The sequence below is a fragment of the Salmo salar genome, chromosome 01 (genome assembly GCF_965601325.2).
Source record: "Salmo salar chromosome 01, fSalSal1, whole genome shotgun sequence".
Classification (NCBI taxonomy): Eukaryota; Metazoa; Chordata; class Actinopteri; order Salmoniformes; family Salmonidae; genus Salmo; species Salmo salar.
The window spans coordinates 11,353,043-11,371,603 of NC_138291.1; the positions used below are offsets into that span (position 1 = coordinate 11,353,043).

The following is an 18,561-nucleotide window of genomic DNA, read 5'->3' on the forward strand; positions in this document are numbered from 1 at the left end:
GTGTGTGTGTGTGTGTGTGTGTGTGTGTGTGGTGTGTGTGTGTGTGTGGTGTGTGTGTGTGTGTGTGTGTGTGTGTGTGTGTGTGTGTGTGTGTGTGTGTGCCCCAACCTTTGAAGAGCAAAACCATTACAGTCCATGTAAGGATGGAAGCTATGCTGTAACTATGCAAATGCAGTGTGAAAAAGAAGAACAAATATTTGTTGGTAGTGATATAAAACTACTCTAAATGGATTGCAGCCTTCCCCACATCTAATAAGGAAGCAAACAAAGACTGTGACTAAATGCCTGTTATGTGATATTGTTCCACGATTCGGCATACCACAAAGTTATGATAAAGATAGGGGGACACATTTCATCCGGAAGATATTGAAAGAATTGTGTGACGTGATGCAAGTTAAGAGAAATTTGCATGTACCGTTTCACCTGGAAAGTTCTGGACTTGTAGAACGCTACAATGGTGTTCTGAAAAATAAAACGTAAAAAAAATATGTGCTCAAACAGGACTTACCTGGGTGGATGTGCTACCCATAGCCATGTTTTCAATATGTTTCACCTCAGTCCGGAAAACAAGCCTCAGTCCACATGAGGTACTGATGGCCCTCCCTTGAGGACCCCCGCGTCACCACCAGCTGCAGTCCCAGATCTGCAGCTGTTGGATGACACTATGATGAAGTACTGTATAGCTCTGACCAACTGTATTCCAGCTGTTCACTCACAGGTCTCTGCTGCCCAAACTCCCCTTGATGACCGTCCCCATCCCGATCTCCAGCCTGGAGATTGCGTAGTGGTCAAGAGGCACCAAAGAGGTAAAGAACCTTTAAAACCCAGATCGCCCTCACCACCCCAACAGCGGTAATGTGCATAGGGAGACACCTGGTACTACGCCTCCCACTGTAAGCAAGTAGCAGAGCCAGAAGAAGACTATGTAAAAGAAGATGTTACTCCTTTTACTCCTTTTACTCTGCTTACCCAGGCTGTTGGCATCCTCTGAGTGGTAGCAGACTTTGAGCAAGAGGCGGGTGAACGTGCTAGTAACCTCTCCCTTACATCTCTGCTCCAACGAGGCCCGTCTTCCACAGGGGGAAGCCCAGAACCCCAGATGACCCCGCTGACCTGAACCCGGATCCCCAACTAAAATGTCCATAACTAAAGGTCCGTAAATTAAATGTCCGTCACTAAAATGTCCCCAACTGAAAGGTCCATAACTAAAAGGTCCGTTACTTAAAGGTCCGTCACTAAAGACGTCCGTCACTAAAAGGTCCCCAACTAAAAGTTCTGTCACTAAAAGGTCCGCCACTAAAAGGTCCCCAACTAAAAGGTCCGCCACTAAAAGGTCCCCAACTAAAAGTTCTGTCACTAAAAGGTCCGCCACTAAAAGGTCCCGTCATTAAAAGCTCCGTCACTAAAAGGTCCCGTCACTAAAAGTTCCTCATTTAAAAGATCCCCAACTAAAAGGTCCCCAAATAAAAGGTCTGCAACTAAAAAGTCCATCACTAAAAAGTCCCCAACTAAAAGGTCCGTAACTAAAAGGTCCTTAACTAAAAGATCCGTAACTAAAAGGTCTGTAACTAAAAGGTCCGTAACTGAAAGGTCCCCAACTAAAAGGTCCCCAACTAAAAAGTTCATCACTAAAAAGTCCCCAACTAAAAGGTCCCCAACTAAAAAGTTCATCACTAAAAAGTCACCAACTGAAAGGTCCCCAACTAAAAAGTTCATCACTAAAAAGTCACCAACTGAAAGGTCCATAACTAAAAGGTCCATTACCAAAAGGTCACCAACTAAAGGTCCGTCAGTAAAAGGTCCGTAACTATAAGGTCCCCAAATAAAAGGTCTGTAACTAAAAGATCCCCATCTAAAAGATCCATAACTAAATAATGAATGTTATGTCTCTCTAGCTATAGGGTATTTCCCATTTCATTTTATGTAATACCCTCCTCACGTACAATATATTTTGTACACAGGTCATTGGATTGGTCTATAACAGAACATATATGTAATGGGATGACTTTTCTCTTTCAGAAAGCCACTCCCCACACCCCAAGGGGGATATTCTATTACCAAGACAAACAGCCTCAATGAAAGGCTTGGCCAACAAGTGTCTCGCTGAATTGGAAATATGCTTTCTCTCTCTGTGAGGAATTCTCTTTTCACTTATCTTCTTTCCTCTCTTCTGACCAGATCCCAAGACAGGCAGCAGTGGTTCTTTCTCCTAGCTGTTAGCCTCATGTTACCTGCACACCTGGGTTCAAATATTATTCAAAATCTTTCAAATACATTGAGCGTTTGCTCTAGTCTTCCTGGAGTGCCAGATGGGCGGGGTTTGCCGTTTGGGATTATTATATTGGTCCATTGAGCCAGGCAAGCGCAATCAAGCACAGATTAAGTATTTTAAATGACTTCAAACAGTATTTTTGACCAGGTATATTTACCTGTGCGAGGCTAGGTGGTGGTCCTCTAGAACTCCAAACCTAGTTACTTACTTTACCTCTTTTGTGAGAAAGTCTAACTGAGTCATTAAACTTCTCCAAATAGGCTAAACTCTGTTTGCCTGTTTGCTTGAAAAGTTCCCCTGCAGAATTTTTTTGTTGTTAACATAACGATTATTAGATAAGCCACTTCTAAAAATCTAAATCAGATTTCACACAGATGCAGGAGAAGGATGAATGCATCTTTCAAAATGGCATCCCTTTTGTGTTGATCTCACTCCAATACAAACAGTCGGTGGGTGATGCAGTGACTTTGGATTGTTGATTTCTTACTGATTAATAGCTTGAAATTCATTAACGATTAATCATTGAAAATGAACACCATGCTACTCTGCAGAGATTGGTTATGTCATATTCTTTAATATATGTCAGTATTAATTTTTGCTTTGTTGCCATTGAGATATCACACCACTATATGGCTCTTTCGATTGCTAGTTCAGCCCCTACATACAGAACTAAGTATCTCTCACAATACGTATCATGTTTCCTATGATAGATTCCATATATTCTACACAAACAAAAATCTGCTACTTCAGTACAGTCAAAGGTGAGTCAAAGCGGCTTTACAATAGCAAGTCAACTTTTGTGCACTTCTCCCACCGTAGATTAAAATGTTGACATTAGCCTCCTTCCTCTGCCTTTATCTCTTCATGGCATTAACAGCTTCTTCTCAACACGGTCAAGGCAGACAGACGAGGTGTGATATGACAGGGACCTGCAATAAATAAATAAATATTTGTCCTATTTTATGGACCTAGTGGGCCTAGTGTTCATTGAAGGATTTAGCTCTTACTCCAAAACACTATGGGCCCGTTTCTCAGAAACAGATGACAGTAAACCTACTCCTGGACTAAAAAGTAAGATCAAAGAGAATCTCCATTAAAAAAGCATATAGGCTCAATCTGTGCCTGAGAAACCGTCCCTATTAGAATTTGACTGTACTGAAAGAATGCATGGTCAATGTACAATTCCAACAATGAGGAACCGTGAGGGCCTTCTGCAACCTTCAAAAAAAGGCCTAAGAATTTATAAAATAATTGTTGTAGTTTTAAAATATTAATTTCAATTTAAATTCAGTTTAATCTTTTCAATAACATTTGACAGGGTTTCTAATTATATAATTATTTTTCAATTATATTCTGATGTAATTTCTTCAGGTTGTGTTGGAAAGTAAAGGGTTAACACTGAAGAGAAAAAAATATCCAAATCAGGATTTTTCTTTTGTGGTTTCAGCCATTAGCTAGGCCCTCAGAAGCTAGATTGAAGGCATTTGACTTGTAATGGCTGGGAACATTTTTACAAAAACATATGGAAACATCCACCTTCTCGAAGGCCGAAATGTCAAATAAAATAAAGTCGTACAAAGATTTGCAGATGTTATCGCAGGTTTCTAGCTTCAACAGTGCCGTAATAATATCCAGAAAACAATAGAAAACAATGTGCCCATAATCCAAAAGTAAAAAGAAAGAAATCCGTAAAATAAATATACATACATAATATACTGTATATAATGGTGTGCATAGACAGAATGGACAGCATATGAATAGAAAAGGTGTGTACAGCAGTAGTTATATAGGATGAGCCTTGACTAGAATACAGTATATACAGTCGAAGTCGGAAGTTTACATACACCTTAGCCAAATACATTTAAACTCAGTTTATCACAATTCCTGACATTTAATCCTAGTAAAAATTCCCTGTTTTAGGTCAGTTAGGATCACCACTTTATTTTAAGAATGTGAAATGTCAGAATAATAGTAGAGAGAATGATTTATTTCAGCTTTTATTTCTTTCATTACATTCCCAGTGGGTCAGAAGTTTACATACACTCAATTAGTATTTGGTAGCATTGCCTTTACATTGTTTAACTTGGGTCAAATGGCTTGGGTAGCCTTCCCACAATAAGTTGGGTGAATTTTGGCCCATTCCTCCTGACAGAGCTGGTGTAACTGAGTCTGGTTTGTATGCCTCCTTGCTCGCACACGGTTGGGATGGTGTTCTTCGGCTTGCAAGCTTCCCCCTTTTTCCTCCAAACATAACGATGGTCATTATGGGCAAACAGTTCTATTTTTGTTTCATTAGACTAGAGGACTTTTCTCCAAAAAGTACGATCTTTGTCCCCATGTGCAGTTGCAAACTGTAGTCTGGCTTTTTTTATGGCGGTTTTGGAGCAGTGGCTTCTTCCTTGCTGAGCGGCCTTTCAGGTTATGTCGATATAGGACTTGTTTTACTGTGGATATAGATACTTTTGTACCTGTTTCCTCCAGTGTCTTCACAAGGTCCTTTGCTGTTGTTCTGGGATTGATTTGCACTTTTCGCACCAAAGTACTTTCATCTCTAGGAGACAGAACGCATCTCCTTCCTGAGCGGTATGACGGCTGTGTGGTCCCATGGTGTTTAAAGTGGCGTACTATTGTTTGTACAGATGAACGTGATACCTTCAGGCATTTGGAAAATACTCTCAAGTATGAACCAGACTTGTGGGGGTCTACAATTTGGGCTGATTTCTTAGGATTTTCCCATGATGTCAAGCAAAGAGGCACTGAGTTTGAAGGTAGGCCTTGAAATACATCCACAGATACACCTCCAATTGACTCAAATGATGTCAATTAGCCTATCAGAAGCTTCTAAAGCCATGACATCATGTTCTAGAATTTTCCAAGCTGTTTAAAGGCACAGTCAACTTAGTGTATGTAAACTTCTGACCCGCTGGAATTGTGATACAGTAAATAATAAGTGAAATAATCTGTCTGTAAACAATTGTTGGAAAAATGACTTGTGTCATGCACAAAGTAGATGTCCTAATCGACTTGCCAAAACTATAGTTTGTTAACAAGAAATTTGTGGAGTGGTTGAAAAACTAGTTTTAATGACTCCAACCTAAGTGTATGTAAACTTCCGACTTCATCTGTAGCATAGCATATGTCGTATATTTGAAGATACAGTACATTCAGGGCAAAAGGAAAAACGGATTATGCCGGAGCTTAAAAAACACAAACTCCAAACATCTTTAAGAATAGTTGTTTATGTATTTCTCATGTGAAACGAATGACAATCATACCACACAAATATAAGCAAGTACTGTTGTAACAGTCAGAGAAAACAACTCTGGAAATTAGTACACAACATAAAATACAGATACCTGTATATAACTGTAAATTATTGCTTGATTGCTACTTCGTTTTCTGGATAACTACAGTACTAGACATAATATTCAGATTTCAACAGAACAGTATACAACAGTAGCGGACGGTATTGACCGTTTTGTTTTGTAGACGTTCCAAAAAAATAACATTTAAACTGAGTCAATTTTTAACACGACACAATAAGAATTGATTTGATCGAGCATTTCAGAACTTTTTATTTATTTTTATCTTTACATCAACATAAAATTAGAAGCCAACATTTTTTTTTAGCTGCATACTGGAACTGGCGTTGGCAACAAAATCACGATAAAAGTTTCTCGTTTCGCCTGTGACCCAAAATGCTCCCAGTTTCAGCGACAGCAGTCAGTAGAAAACATCAGACCAGCCTCGTCAACATAATCATTATCTTAGTCATCAATCAGCAATATTATCGCCAGTCAGCACAACTGGAAAGTGTCTGTGCCATTGCATTGTGTTTCAACACTCGCTGGCTGCCTGGTTTTTAAAAGTCACCTCTGAAAGGACAAAGCTTACACTTGAAATTATGTTCCAGGGACAAACACTAACAAAAACACACATTTTTTTCTGTGGTTGTAACCAACCATCATCTCAAAAGACACATTTTCTTGTTCTTCCTACCACACCTATTCAGTAGTAGACTCCTGCACATATATCCAAAGGCCTCCGAGCCTTCAAACCCCCAGTAGCGAGAGATGATGAGTGTTAAACTCACGCTGCTCTGCTAGTGAGAAGGCTACCCAGGTGTTCATCTTCAAAAACAGAAGATTAAAAAAATAACAAAATAAATATAGAACATTCTCTCTAGCAAGACTGCCTCTACAATGAGAAGAAAAAAGACTGCCTCTACAATGAGAAGAAAAAAGACTGCCTTTACAGTGAGAAGAAAAAAGACTGCCTTTACAGTGAGAAGAAAAAAGACTGCCTTTACAGTGAGAAGAAAAAAGACTGCCTTTACAGTGAGAAGAAAAAACACTGCCTTTACAGTGAGAAGAAAAAAGACTGCCTTTACAGTGAGAAGAAAAAACACTGCCTTTACAGTGAGAAGAAAAAACACTGCCTTTACAGTGAGAAGAAAAAAGACTGCCTTTACAGTGAGAAGAAAAAACACTGCCTTTACAGTGAGAAGAAAAAACACTGCCTTTACAGTGAGAAGAAAAAACACTGCCTTTACAGTGAGAAGAAAAAACACTGCCTTTACAGTGAGAAGAAAAAAGACTGCCTTTTCAGTGAGAAGAAAAAACACTGCCTTTACAGTGAGAAGAAAAAACACTGCCTTTACAGTGAGAAGAAAAAAGACTGCCTTTACAGTGAGAAGAAAAAACACTGCCTTTACAGTGAGAAGAAAAAACACTGCCTTTACAATGAGAAGAAAAAAGACTGCCTTTACAGTGAGAAGAAAAAAGACTGCCTTTACAGTGAGAAGAAAAAACACTGCCTTTACAGTGAGAAGAAAAAAGACTGCCTTTTCAGTGAGAAGAAAAAACACTGCCTTTACAGTGAGAAGAAAAAACACTGCCTTTACAGTGAGAAGAAAAAACACTGCCTTTACAGTGAGAAGAAAAAAGACTGCCTTTACAGTGAGAAGAAAAAACACTGCCTTTACAGTGAGAAGAAAAAACACTGCCTTTACAGTGAGAAGAAAAAAGACTGCTGACAATAAAGTGCTCACATGCAGACAGACCATCTTTTGTTTACTAATATGAGAAAAAAAAATCTGTCATTTTCATGCTGTCTAACACAGATAAGGTTAACCGCCGAGGCCCACCTGAACACTCCCCCTCAACGGTTGGGCTTTTATTTTGTAAAAAAAAAACCCACTGGTTTCAAAACACCTTTTCAGGTTGGGAATGAAATCAAGGAGTCTTACATGGAAAATTCTGTATACAACAGACTACATGGAATAGTCTGTATACAACAGACTTACTATATGGAGAATGTTTGTGAAAAAACTAAAACATGAGGGACTTTTATGGCATCAAATCATTGTAATAACAGACACATGACATTATAGTTGACATTTTATCCTTGTTGTTATTCAAAGTGCATGGTCAGGAGAAACATCTATCATTCTGGTAAAAGTTACTCTTAAATTTACTCCTAAGATATTTAGGATAGGATTAAAATGAATGACACTTAATTAATTTATTCTTAATTTTATTTGGGAGTTGGAAAGAACTTGTTGTGAACAAAGTAACAACTGTTAATGCAGCAGTATTCCAAATTGGAGTAATTTGCTCTCGGGGCGCTGTACTACTATGGCTGACCCTGTAAAACACATTTCATGTGACAATAAAACTCATTTTTAATAAAATGTTTTGTAACTTTCTCTTTAGTTTCTTGAGTTTCCAAAGGTTTGTGCTGTGACTGCAAGGTGAGATGAAGGCTTTGGTTGCTATCTCCAGAGCCTGGGTGGCTAATGAAGCTTTTTCAATTTCTCAGCAACGCTTAATGTCAATCATTAAAACCTAATGGACTATTTCCACCTACTGACTATTGAGCTATTTACAGCAAGAACTAAGAAGCAGTCTTAAACTTTTAAGAGCTGACAGAGGAAAGTCAGCACATTCCTTTAGTATAGCTCCAGAGATTGAGAGATAAAGAGATTTTCAGTGTATAACAAGCCATATAGGTCTGAGAAGAAGAAAGCTGTGTTGATATCATAACAAGACCCCAAAACATTACCGGAAAGAAGCTGTGTTGATATCATAACAAGACCCCAAAACATTACCGGAAAGAAGCTGTGTTGATATCATAACAAGACCCCAAAACATTACCGGAAAGAAGCTGTGTTGATATCATAACAAGACCCCAAAACATTACCGGAAAGAAGCTGTGTTGATATCATAACAAGACCCCAAAACATTACCGGAAAGAAGCTGTGTTGATATCATAACAAGACCCCAAAACATTACCGGAAAGAAGCTGTGTTGATATCATAACAAGACCCCAAAACATTACCGGAAAGAAGCTGTGTTGGTATCATAACAAGACCCCAAAACATTACCGGAAAGAAGCTGTGTTGATATCATAACAAGACCCCAAAACATTACCGGAAAGAAGCTGTGTTGATATCATAACAAGACCCCAAAACATTACCGGAAAGAAGCTGTGTTGATATCATAACAAGACCCCAAAACATTACCGGAAAGAAGCTGTGTTGATATCATAACAAGACCCCAAAACATTACCGGAAAGATGGAATAATTTTTTTTTTTTTAAACGAAAATGTCAACACTCCTGTAGGAAATTAGTCTTAGCCTTTACTTCTACTCTAAAGCCCAACTCTTAGCTTTTACTTCTATCCTAAAGCCCAACTCTTAGGCTTTTACTCACACTGTAAAGGTCTCATTCACTCTGTCTTTTCACTCACTCAGCCAGCCTCTCCCCTCACACCTGACACTATAAAAATAGAGATATGCGTGTCGTCAAAAGCTTCATTCCATTTCCCTGTCATCTTGACCAGTATAAAACGCCTCAGCTCCCGACTACGTTAGTAAGCATGCAAAAAAACGATTGTTTGTGGTATCAAATACATGTTAAGAAGAATGCACACCTAGTTCAGCAACAATTCAATAGACACCTCTCTGATTAAAAGGACATAAGCAGACCCCCAATTTTTTTTTAAATAAAATGCAAACGCCACCATAACTTTGATGTTACCACATGGCCACCTGTTGCTATGTAGTGTGACCTCCATAGGTTCCTTTGCTTTATACAACAGTTTAGTATTTGAGTCTCTGTAGGAGTATGTTCTTATATATACATGAAGACAAGAAGAGGAATACCAGACAGACAATCCTCATTCTGTGTTAGCAGAAACAACCAATCAGCTGATATCATAAATAGCAGAAGAAGGACAGACTAACAATCAGAAGAACAAATTTATATAAAAAAAAAGTAAAGAAACTCAAAAACCTCGTTAGAGGTATTGCATGTCCCCGAAAGACCACTGCGCGACACAACTAACCAGTGACAGTAAGCAGGTAGGAAATAAGTACTACTAGCGAGGAACTACTACAGATGAGAGCTGAGTGTATAATCTATGACAGGGTGCCTGCTTTAGGAGGACAAGGTGTTACATTACCGCCCCTGGCTGATCCGAGGTCAGGGGTCAAGAGTTAGGCACCCCTCCCTCCCTTTGAGTGTGATGAGTGTGTGTAAATCTCATCCATCCTCCATCGTCCTTACAGGCCAGGCCGCCTCATCCCATCCAATAGCCATGCTCCCTCCACAAACACCACCAACTGTCTGCTGTTTGTGTGTTTTGGGTTGAACTGAAATGAGGGGCGTTGTCTTGCTGTGCTGTGCGACTGCAGAGACAGAGAAGACAGGGCTTGGTGCGTGTGTGTGTTGGGGTCGTACGAGTGGGGTCCGTAACGGGCGTCCTAGTTGAGGACTTGCGACGGGCCGTCGGGGCGCCGGGTTTGGACAATCTGCTGTTTGTGCTTGGGCCGTGCTTCGTCGTTGTCATCCTCTGCATCGCTGTCGCACACATGCACCACAACACTGGGGGTTGACTCAGTGCCCGCATGCAGTTCATACTTCTCCCCTAAAGAAGGAGAGGGTAGGGAGGGATGCAAGGAGAGAGACAGGGAAGGATAGAGAAAGAGAGAGAGAGAAAAGGGGTAGAAAGGGGTTGAGAAAGAGAAGAGAGCGTGAAAAAGAGAGAGAAAGACTTTAATACACCAGACTTGATTTGCCTTTAAAATGCCACACATCCATCAACAGTCCTACATCATCATTCCAGGTTCAATCTCTTGATTAGATGGCCAATGAAAGTCTGATTTACAATTGAAGCAGATTGAACAGACTGCAGGAACAGACCCAAGCCTATAGGAGGAGCCTGTAAATAAGCCTGACAGACATAATAAACAACACTAACCGCTACGCCGGAGGATCAGAAAATCAAATGAAATCACATTTGATTGGTTGCATACACATATTTAGCAGATGTTATTGCAGGTGTAGCAAAATGCTTGTATAACATGGCTCCTCTGGAACTAGGAACTGAGTGTTAGCCTAGCCTAGCACTAGATGAAAGAGGGAACCTCCCCTGCTATGGCTGACGTTATCAGCTGGAATAACACTGGCTGGCTGGCTGCAGCCTAATGAAATGTACTGCAGGCTAGGATAGGATCACAGTGGCTCTTGTTGCTATCGTGTGCCAAACTACTTCAATAGGGGAGGAGACAGAATACACATATAAATATATATATATATTTAACGTATATATAGTTGAAGTCTGAAGTTTACATACACTTAGGATGGAGTCATTAAAACTTGTTTTTCAACCATACCAAAAATGTCTTGTTAACAAACTATAGTTTTGGCAAGTTGATTAGGACATCTACTTTGTGCATGACACAAGTCATTTTTCCAACAATTGTTTACAGACAGATTATTTCACTTATTATTTACTGTATCACAATTCCAGCGGGTCAGAAGTTTACATACACTAAGTTGACTGTGCCTTTAAACAGCTTGGAAAATTCTAGAACATGATGTCATGGCTTTAGAAGCTTCTGATGGGCTAATTGACATCATTTGAGTCAATTGGAGGTGTACCTGTGGATGTATTTCAAGGCCTACCTTCAAACTCAGTGCCTCTTTGCTTGACATCATGGGAAAATCAAAGTAACTCAGCCAAGACCTCAGAAAAGAATTGTAGACCTCCACAAGTCTGGTTCATCGATGGGAGCAATTTCTAAATGCCTGAAGGTACCACGTTCATCTGCTCAAACAATAGTACGCAAGTATAAACACCATGGGACCACGTAGCCATCTTACCGCTCATGAAGGAGACACGTTCTGTCTCCTAGAGATGAACGTACTTTGGTGTGAAAAGTGCAAATCAATCCCAGAACAACAGCAAAGGACCTTGTGAAGATGCTGGAGGAAACAGGTACAAAAGTATCTATATCCACAGTAAAACAAGTCCTATATCGGCATAACCTGAAAGGCCGCTCAGCAAGGAAGAAGCCACTGCTCCAAAACCGCCATAAAAAAAACAGACTACGGTTTGCAACTGCACATGGGGACAAAGATTGTACTTTTTGGAGAAATGTCCTCTGGTCTGATGAAACAAAAATAGAACTGTTTGGCCATAATGACCATCTTTATGTTTGGAGGAAAAAGGCGGAGGCTTGCAAGCCGAAGAACACCATCGCAACCGTGAAGCACGGGGCATCATGAGGAAGGAAAATTATGTGGATATATTGAAGCAACATCTCAAGACATCAGTCAGTAAGTTAAAGCTTGGTCGCAAATGGGACTTCCAAATGGACAATGACCCCAAGCATACTTCCAAAGTTGTGGCAAAATGGCTTAAGGACAACAAAGTCAAGGTATTGGAGTGTTCATCACAAAGCCCTGACCTCAATCCTATCGAAGATTTGTGGGCAGAACTGAAAAAGTGTGTGCGAGCAAGGAGGCATATAAACCTGACTCAGTTACACCAGCTCTGTCAGGAGGAATGGGCCAAAATTCCCCCAACTTATTGTGGGAAGCTTGTGGAAGGCTACCCAAAACGTTTGACCCAAGTTAAACAATTTAAAGGCAATGCTACCAAATACTAATTGAGTATATGTAAACTTCTGACCCACTGGGAATGTGATGAAAGAAATAAAAGCTGAAATAAATCATTCTCTCTACTATTATTCTGACATTTCACATTCTTAAAATAAAGTGGTGTTCCTAACTGACCTAAAACAGGGAATTTTTACTAGGATTTAATGTCAAGAATTGTGAAGAACTGCGTTTAAATGTATTTGGCTAAGGTGTATGTAAACTTCCGACTTCAACTGTATATATTAATAATATATTCTACTAAACTACACTTATAAAAAAAATCTAATTTTATTTGTCACATGCTTCATAAACAACAGGTGTAGATGAACAGGGAAATGCTTACTTACGGGCCCTTCCCAACAAACAACTGTATATTATATACTACCATTCAAAAGTTTGAGGTCACTTAGAAATGTCCTTGTTTTTGAAAGAAAAGCACATTTTTTTTGTCCATTAAAATGACATAAAATTGATCAGAAATACAGTGTAGACATTGTTAATGTTGTAAATGAGCATTGTAGCTGGAAAAGGCTGATTTTTAATGGAATATTTACATAGGCATACATAGATCTACATAGCATCCCGGAGTTGCCTCTTCACTGTTGACGTTGAGACTGGTGTTTTGCAGATACTATTTAATGAAGCTGCCAGTTGAGGACTTGTGAGGCGTCTGTTTCTCAAACTAGACGATCTAATGTACTTGTCCTCTTCCTCAGTTGTGCACCGGGGACTCCCACTCCTCTTTCTATTCTGGTTAGGGCCAGTTTGCGCTGTTATGTGAGGGAGTAGTACACAGCATTGTACGAGCTCTTCAGTTTCTGGCAATTTCTCACATGGAGTACCCTTCATTTCTCTGAACAAGAATAGACTGACGAGTTTCAGAAGAAAGTACTTTGTTTCTGGCCATTTTGAGCCTGTAATCGAACCTACAAATGCTGATGCTCCAGATACTCAACTAGTCTAATAAAGGCCAGTTTTATTGTTTCTTTAATCAGAACAACAGTTTTCAGCTGTGCTAACATCATTGCAAAAGCGTTTTCTAATGATTTACTAGCCTTTTAAAATGATAAACTTGGATTAGCTAACACAACGTGCCATTGGAACACAGGAGTGATGGTTGCTGATAATGGGCCTCTATACACCTATATAGATATTCCATAAAGAATCTGCCGTTTCCAGCTACAATAGTCATTTACAACATTAACAAGGTCTTCTCTGTATTTCTGATCAATTTGATGTTATTTTAATGGACAAAAAAAAAGAGCTTTTCTTTAAAAAAAAAACATTTCTAAGTGACCTCCAACTTTTGAATGGTAGTGTGTATATATATATATATATATATATATATATATATATATATATACACATACACACATTTAATCCATGCCATAACAGTAATGTCCTGTTAATATTTAAATAAATTACTGTTATGGCATGGATTAAATGTTATATGATTCCTAAAAAATACAGGCAGTATCAGTACATCAAAATGAGGTATCATAGATAAGATTTGATGTAGTCGATGCTGTTGGATCCGGAGAATTACAGGGTTCAGCAACACAAATGCCCCTCATCACAACCTCCTGAAATACATATGCAGATTGCATCATAGTTGCCATGGAAACCAGACATGAGAAGAGGTTTCCCACACTGCCGTCTGACAGAAAAAGGCCCTGTTTTGTTTTGGGAAGGTCACTACCAAAGGCGGCCAGCAGAGAGCGCCAGCGGGCCACACTGCAGCAAAGCACTAATATGATTTGGAGGCAGGCTAAAGAAGCCCCAGCAAGAGCCAAGGCCTATTTCCTGATGCCTTCTGGTGTTACCATAGTAACAGCACTGTGGTGGTGGGTCTTCACTGCAACATGGTAAATCATGTAATGTAGGAATCATGATTTTTCCTGTAATGCATTATGCTGAGGGGCTGGGGGCGGTGCATAAAAGATTAAGGCAAGTCAAAGCAATGCTCAATGACATCTTCTTTGACAGCCGTTCAGGTTTGTAGGTAGACCAAATAGAGGCACTCAAAGTGCTGCAATATTCAGATGTCTGGATTTCCAGACAACCACAGACAAAAACCCAGACTGGGAGTGGCCAAGACAATCTCTTTGCCTCCTGAACCTACTAAATCATATAATGGTGTAACTAACTATAGCGTCTGTCTGCCGTTAAGTTCGCATATTACTGGTGAGGAGGGTTTCCTTTCCACAGATAACCAGGGTCTATACCATTGTAAACAAATACAATAATAATCTGTACATTCTTCCAAAGTGTGCACTTGTTCACTTTCCTTCATAGGGATCTCAATAGCATACTCCTTGCATCCATTCTCCTCTCTCCTTGTCTCAAAACCCATTGGAGGAGAAGTTCAAAGGGGAGGAGACGAGGAAGGATATGGCTGAAGTAAGAAACATGGTGGAAACTCCTTCTAGCTCAATGCTTTTACATTTGTTGGGGAGTTGTGTATGAGTGCACACTTCAGAAGAATGGACACAGTATTGGGCCGCACAGACAAGACTCCAAATGAAACAATGAAGCATTCTGAGAACTCGGTGACCTCTTGAACCATGTGACCCTACTGCCCTGTCTCCAGTAGAAAGAACACTCCCTGTTTGATATGGCTGGCATTTCTCAAAGACCACCTCCTGACTGCCAACGCTAGCCCTTTACCTAGCAAGAGAGACAGGGACAGAGTATGGCCAACGCTAGCCCTTTACCTAGCCAGACAGACAGTCTCAGAGTATGGCATTAGGAAGTATGGGTGCCATAATAGAGAGCCATTAAAGAAACAGAATAGCGCTCATGAGTGTTGGGCCAGTAACCGAAAGGTCGCTGGTTTGAATCCCAGAGCTGACTAGGTGAAACATCTGTTGATGTGACCTTGAGCAAGGCACTTAACCCTAATTGCTCCTGTAAATCACTCTGGATAAGAGCATCTACTAATTTACTAAATTGTAAATATTGTAAGGATGAATCTCTTTTTCTGATGCACATTCATACTTAGATAACCGTCCAGCATACTGCACAAAGAAATTGGATGTGTGTACGCTACTTGGTGCACTTTCTGGGATCTTACTGTCATCCTAGGATTCTCACAATATAGCACAGCACATGGAGCTGATGAGCTCAGTTCAGCTAACAGTGCCAGTAGATACGTGCTATATGAGTTTGTAGGGAGTGTAGACTGTCAATATGTATGCATGTGTGTGTATATGTATGTACTGACCTGGGCCCAGCTTGGCCACCGCACACAGCAGGTCATAGTTGATGACAGGCGTGGCGTCTTCGCTCTGGCTCCAGCCCACGGGCGGCGAGGCAGGGGGCGAGATGAGGAACTGTTTGACGGGCGCAGGAGGAGCCAGGTACGACTTGTCTATATCCTCCCCAGAATTCTGAACCTATAGGAGAGGAGAGGAGAGTGGGACATGTCAGAATGGATGTCAGTGATAAAATCTGGGTCATGTTCATTTGGAATGGAAAATGTTGAAAACATTTAGCAACTGAAAATGAAACAAGTCTAGGTAGTTCCTGCCTGTTTAGTTTTTTTACTGTTTGGTGCTTAATGAACACGAACTTGTCTCCATTCCCAATCGACCTCTAACTCTTACCCCTATAGACTCTTACCCCTATAGACCCTTACCCCTATAGACTCTTACCCCTATAGTCCCTTACCCCTATAGACTCTTACCCCTATAGGCCCTTACCCCTATAGACTCTTACCCCTATAGACCCTTACCCCTATAGACTCTTACCCCTATAGACCCTTACCCCTATAGACTCTTACCCCTATAGTCCCTTACCCCTATAGACTCTTACCCCTATAGGCCCTTACCCCTATAGACTCTTACCCCTATAGGCCCTTACCCCTATAGACCCTTACCCCTATAGACCCTTACCCCTATAGACTCTTACCCCTATAGACTCTTACCCCTATAGACTCTTACCCCTATAGTCCCTTACCCCTATAGACCTTAACCCCATTATGGCCCTTACCCCTATAGACCCTTACCCCTATAGACCCTTACCCCTATAGGCCCTTACCCCTATAGACTATTACCCCTATAGACTCTTACCCCTATAGACCCTTACCCCTATAGACCCTTACCCCTATAGACTCTTACCCCAATAGGCCCTTACCCCTATAGGCCCTTACCCCTATAGACTATTACCCCTATAGACTCTTACCCCTATAGACCCTTACCCCTATAGACCCTTACCCCTATAGACTCTTACCCCAATAGGCCCTTACCCCTATAGGCCCTTACACCTATAGACCCTTACCCCTATAGACACTTACCCCTATAGACTATTACCCATATAGGCCCTTACCCCTATAGACCCTTATCCCTATAGACTACTACCCCTATAGACTCTTAGCCCTATAGGCCCTTACCCCTATAGACCCATACCCCTATAGACTATTACCCCTATAGACCCTTACCCTTATAAACTCTTACCCTATAGACCCTTACCCTTATAAACTCTTACCCTATAGACCCTTACCCTTATAAACTCTTACCCTATAGGCCCTTACCCCTATAGACCCTTATCCCTATAGACCCTTACCCCTATAGGCCCTTACCCCTATAGACCCTTATCCCTATAGACCCTTACCCCTACAGACTCTTATCCCTATAGACTATTACCCCTATAGACTCTGATCCCTATAGGCCCTTACCCCATAGACCCTTATCCCTATAGACCCTTACCCCTATAGACTATTACCCCTATTGGCCCTTACCCATATAGACCCTTACCCCTATAGACTCTTACCCCTATAGACCCATACCCCTATAGACCCATACCCCTATAGACCCATACCCCTATAGACTATTACCCGTATAGACCCTTACCCCTATAGGCCCTTACCCCTATAGACTCTTACCCCTATAGGTCCATACCCCTATAGACCCTTACCCCTATAGACTATTACCCCTATAGACTATTACCCCTATAGACCCTTACCGTTAAACTCTTACCCTATAGACCCTTACCCCTATAGACTCTTATCCCTTTGGGCCCTTACCCCTATAGACTATTACCCATATAGGCCCTTACCCCTATAGACCCTTATCCCTATAGACCCTTACCCCTACAGACTCTTATCCCTATAGACTATTACCCCTATAGACTCTGATCCCTATAGACCCTTACCCCATAGACCCTTATCCCTATAGACCCTTACCCCTATAGACTATTACCCATATAGACCCTTACCCCTATAGACTCTTACCCCTATAGGTCCATACCCCTATAGACCCTTACCCCTATAGACTATTACCCCTATAGACCCTTACCCTTAAAAACTCTTACCCCTATAGGCCCATACCCGTATAGACTATTACCCCTATAGACTATTACCCCTATAGACCCTTACCCCTATAGACCCTTACCCCTATAGACCCTTACCCCTATAGACTATTACCCATATAAGCCCTTATCCCTACAGACTCTTACCACTACAGACTCTTACCACTACAGACTCTTACCACTACAGACTCTTACCACTACAGACTCTTATCCCTACAGACTCTTACCACTACAGACTCTTACCACTACATACTCTTCCCACTACAGACTATTACCACTACAGACTCTTACCACTATAGGCTCTTACCACTACAGACTCTTACCACTACAGACTCTTACCACTACAGACTCTTACCACTATAGGCTCTTTATGTAGATCTGAGAGGATTGGATCAGTATAATATATTAATGATCTTCCTATTGGCTCCCTGGACTGAACACTATGTACTGGATTATATCTAATACAAGACACACACACCTTGGCTCGTCCCTTATGGAACCCACACCTCAGAACACACACTCAGAACACACACATGCTGAGTACACACACAGACAGGCATGCAGAAATACACGGAACACACACACACACAATACTCAGGTACAACCCCCACACACACACACACACACACACACACACACACACACACACACACACACACACACACACACACACACACACACACACACACACACACACACACACACAATACTCAGGCACAACCCCACACAAACATACACAACCCCTGTAGAACCACATACAAAGACAGATACACTGCAATGACTCAAAGTTCTGTCTGACTGAGGGACCTGAAGGAGGATGAGGTCAAGTCTAGCTTAGAGGCCCCTACCTTCTCAATGGGAAAGTACAGTAGAGAAATACCACTACATTCTCAATGGGGAGAGTACAGTAGAGAAATACCACTACATTCTCAAATGGGGAGACTACAGTAGAGAAATACCACTACATTCTCAATGGGGAGAGTACAGTAGAGCAATACCACTACATTCTCAATGGGGAGAGTACAGTAGAGAAA

General features: G+C 40.9%; 1 protein-coding gene across 2 annotated transcripts in view; it reads right to left on the reverse strand.

Moving 5' to 3' along the window:
* Positions 1–5,477: 5,477 nt before the first annotated feature.
* The window catches only part of LOC106613138 (calcipressin-3), a 91,573-nt gene continuing 78,489 nt past the window's right edge, over positions 5,478–18,561 (reverse strand). The window contains exons 4-5 of one of the 2 annotated variants that reach the window (XM_014215215.3): positions 15,444–15,615; positions 5,478–10,202 (exon numbers count right to left, since the gene is read on the reverse strand). In XM_014215215.3, the coding sequence (XP_014070690.1) occupies positions 10,039–10,202; positions 15,444–15,615 (336 nt within the window). In that variant the 3' untranslated portion in view covers positions 5,478–10,038. The remainder of the gene's footprint in view (positions 10,203–15,443; positions 15,616–18,561) is intronic. The other variant, XM_045714232.2, reaches the window with a different exon arrangement.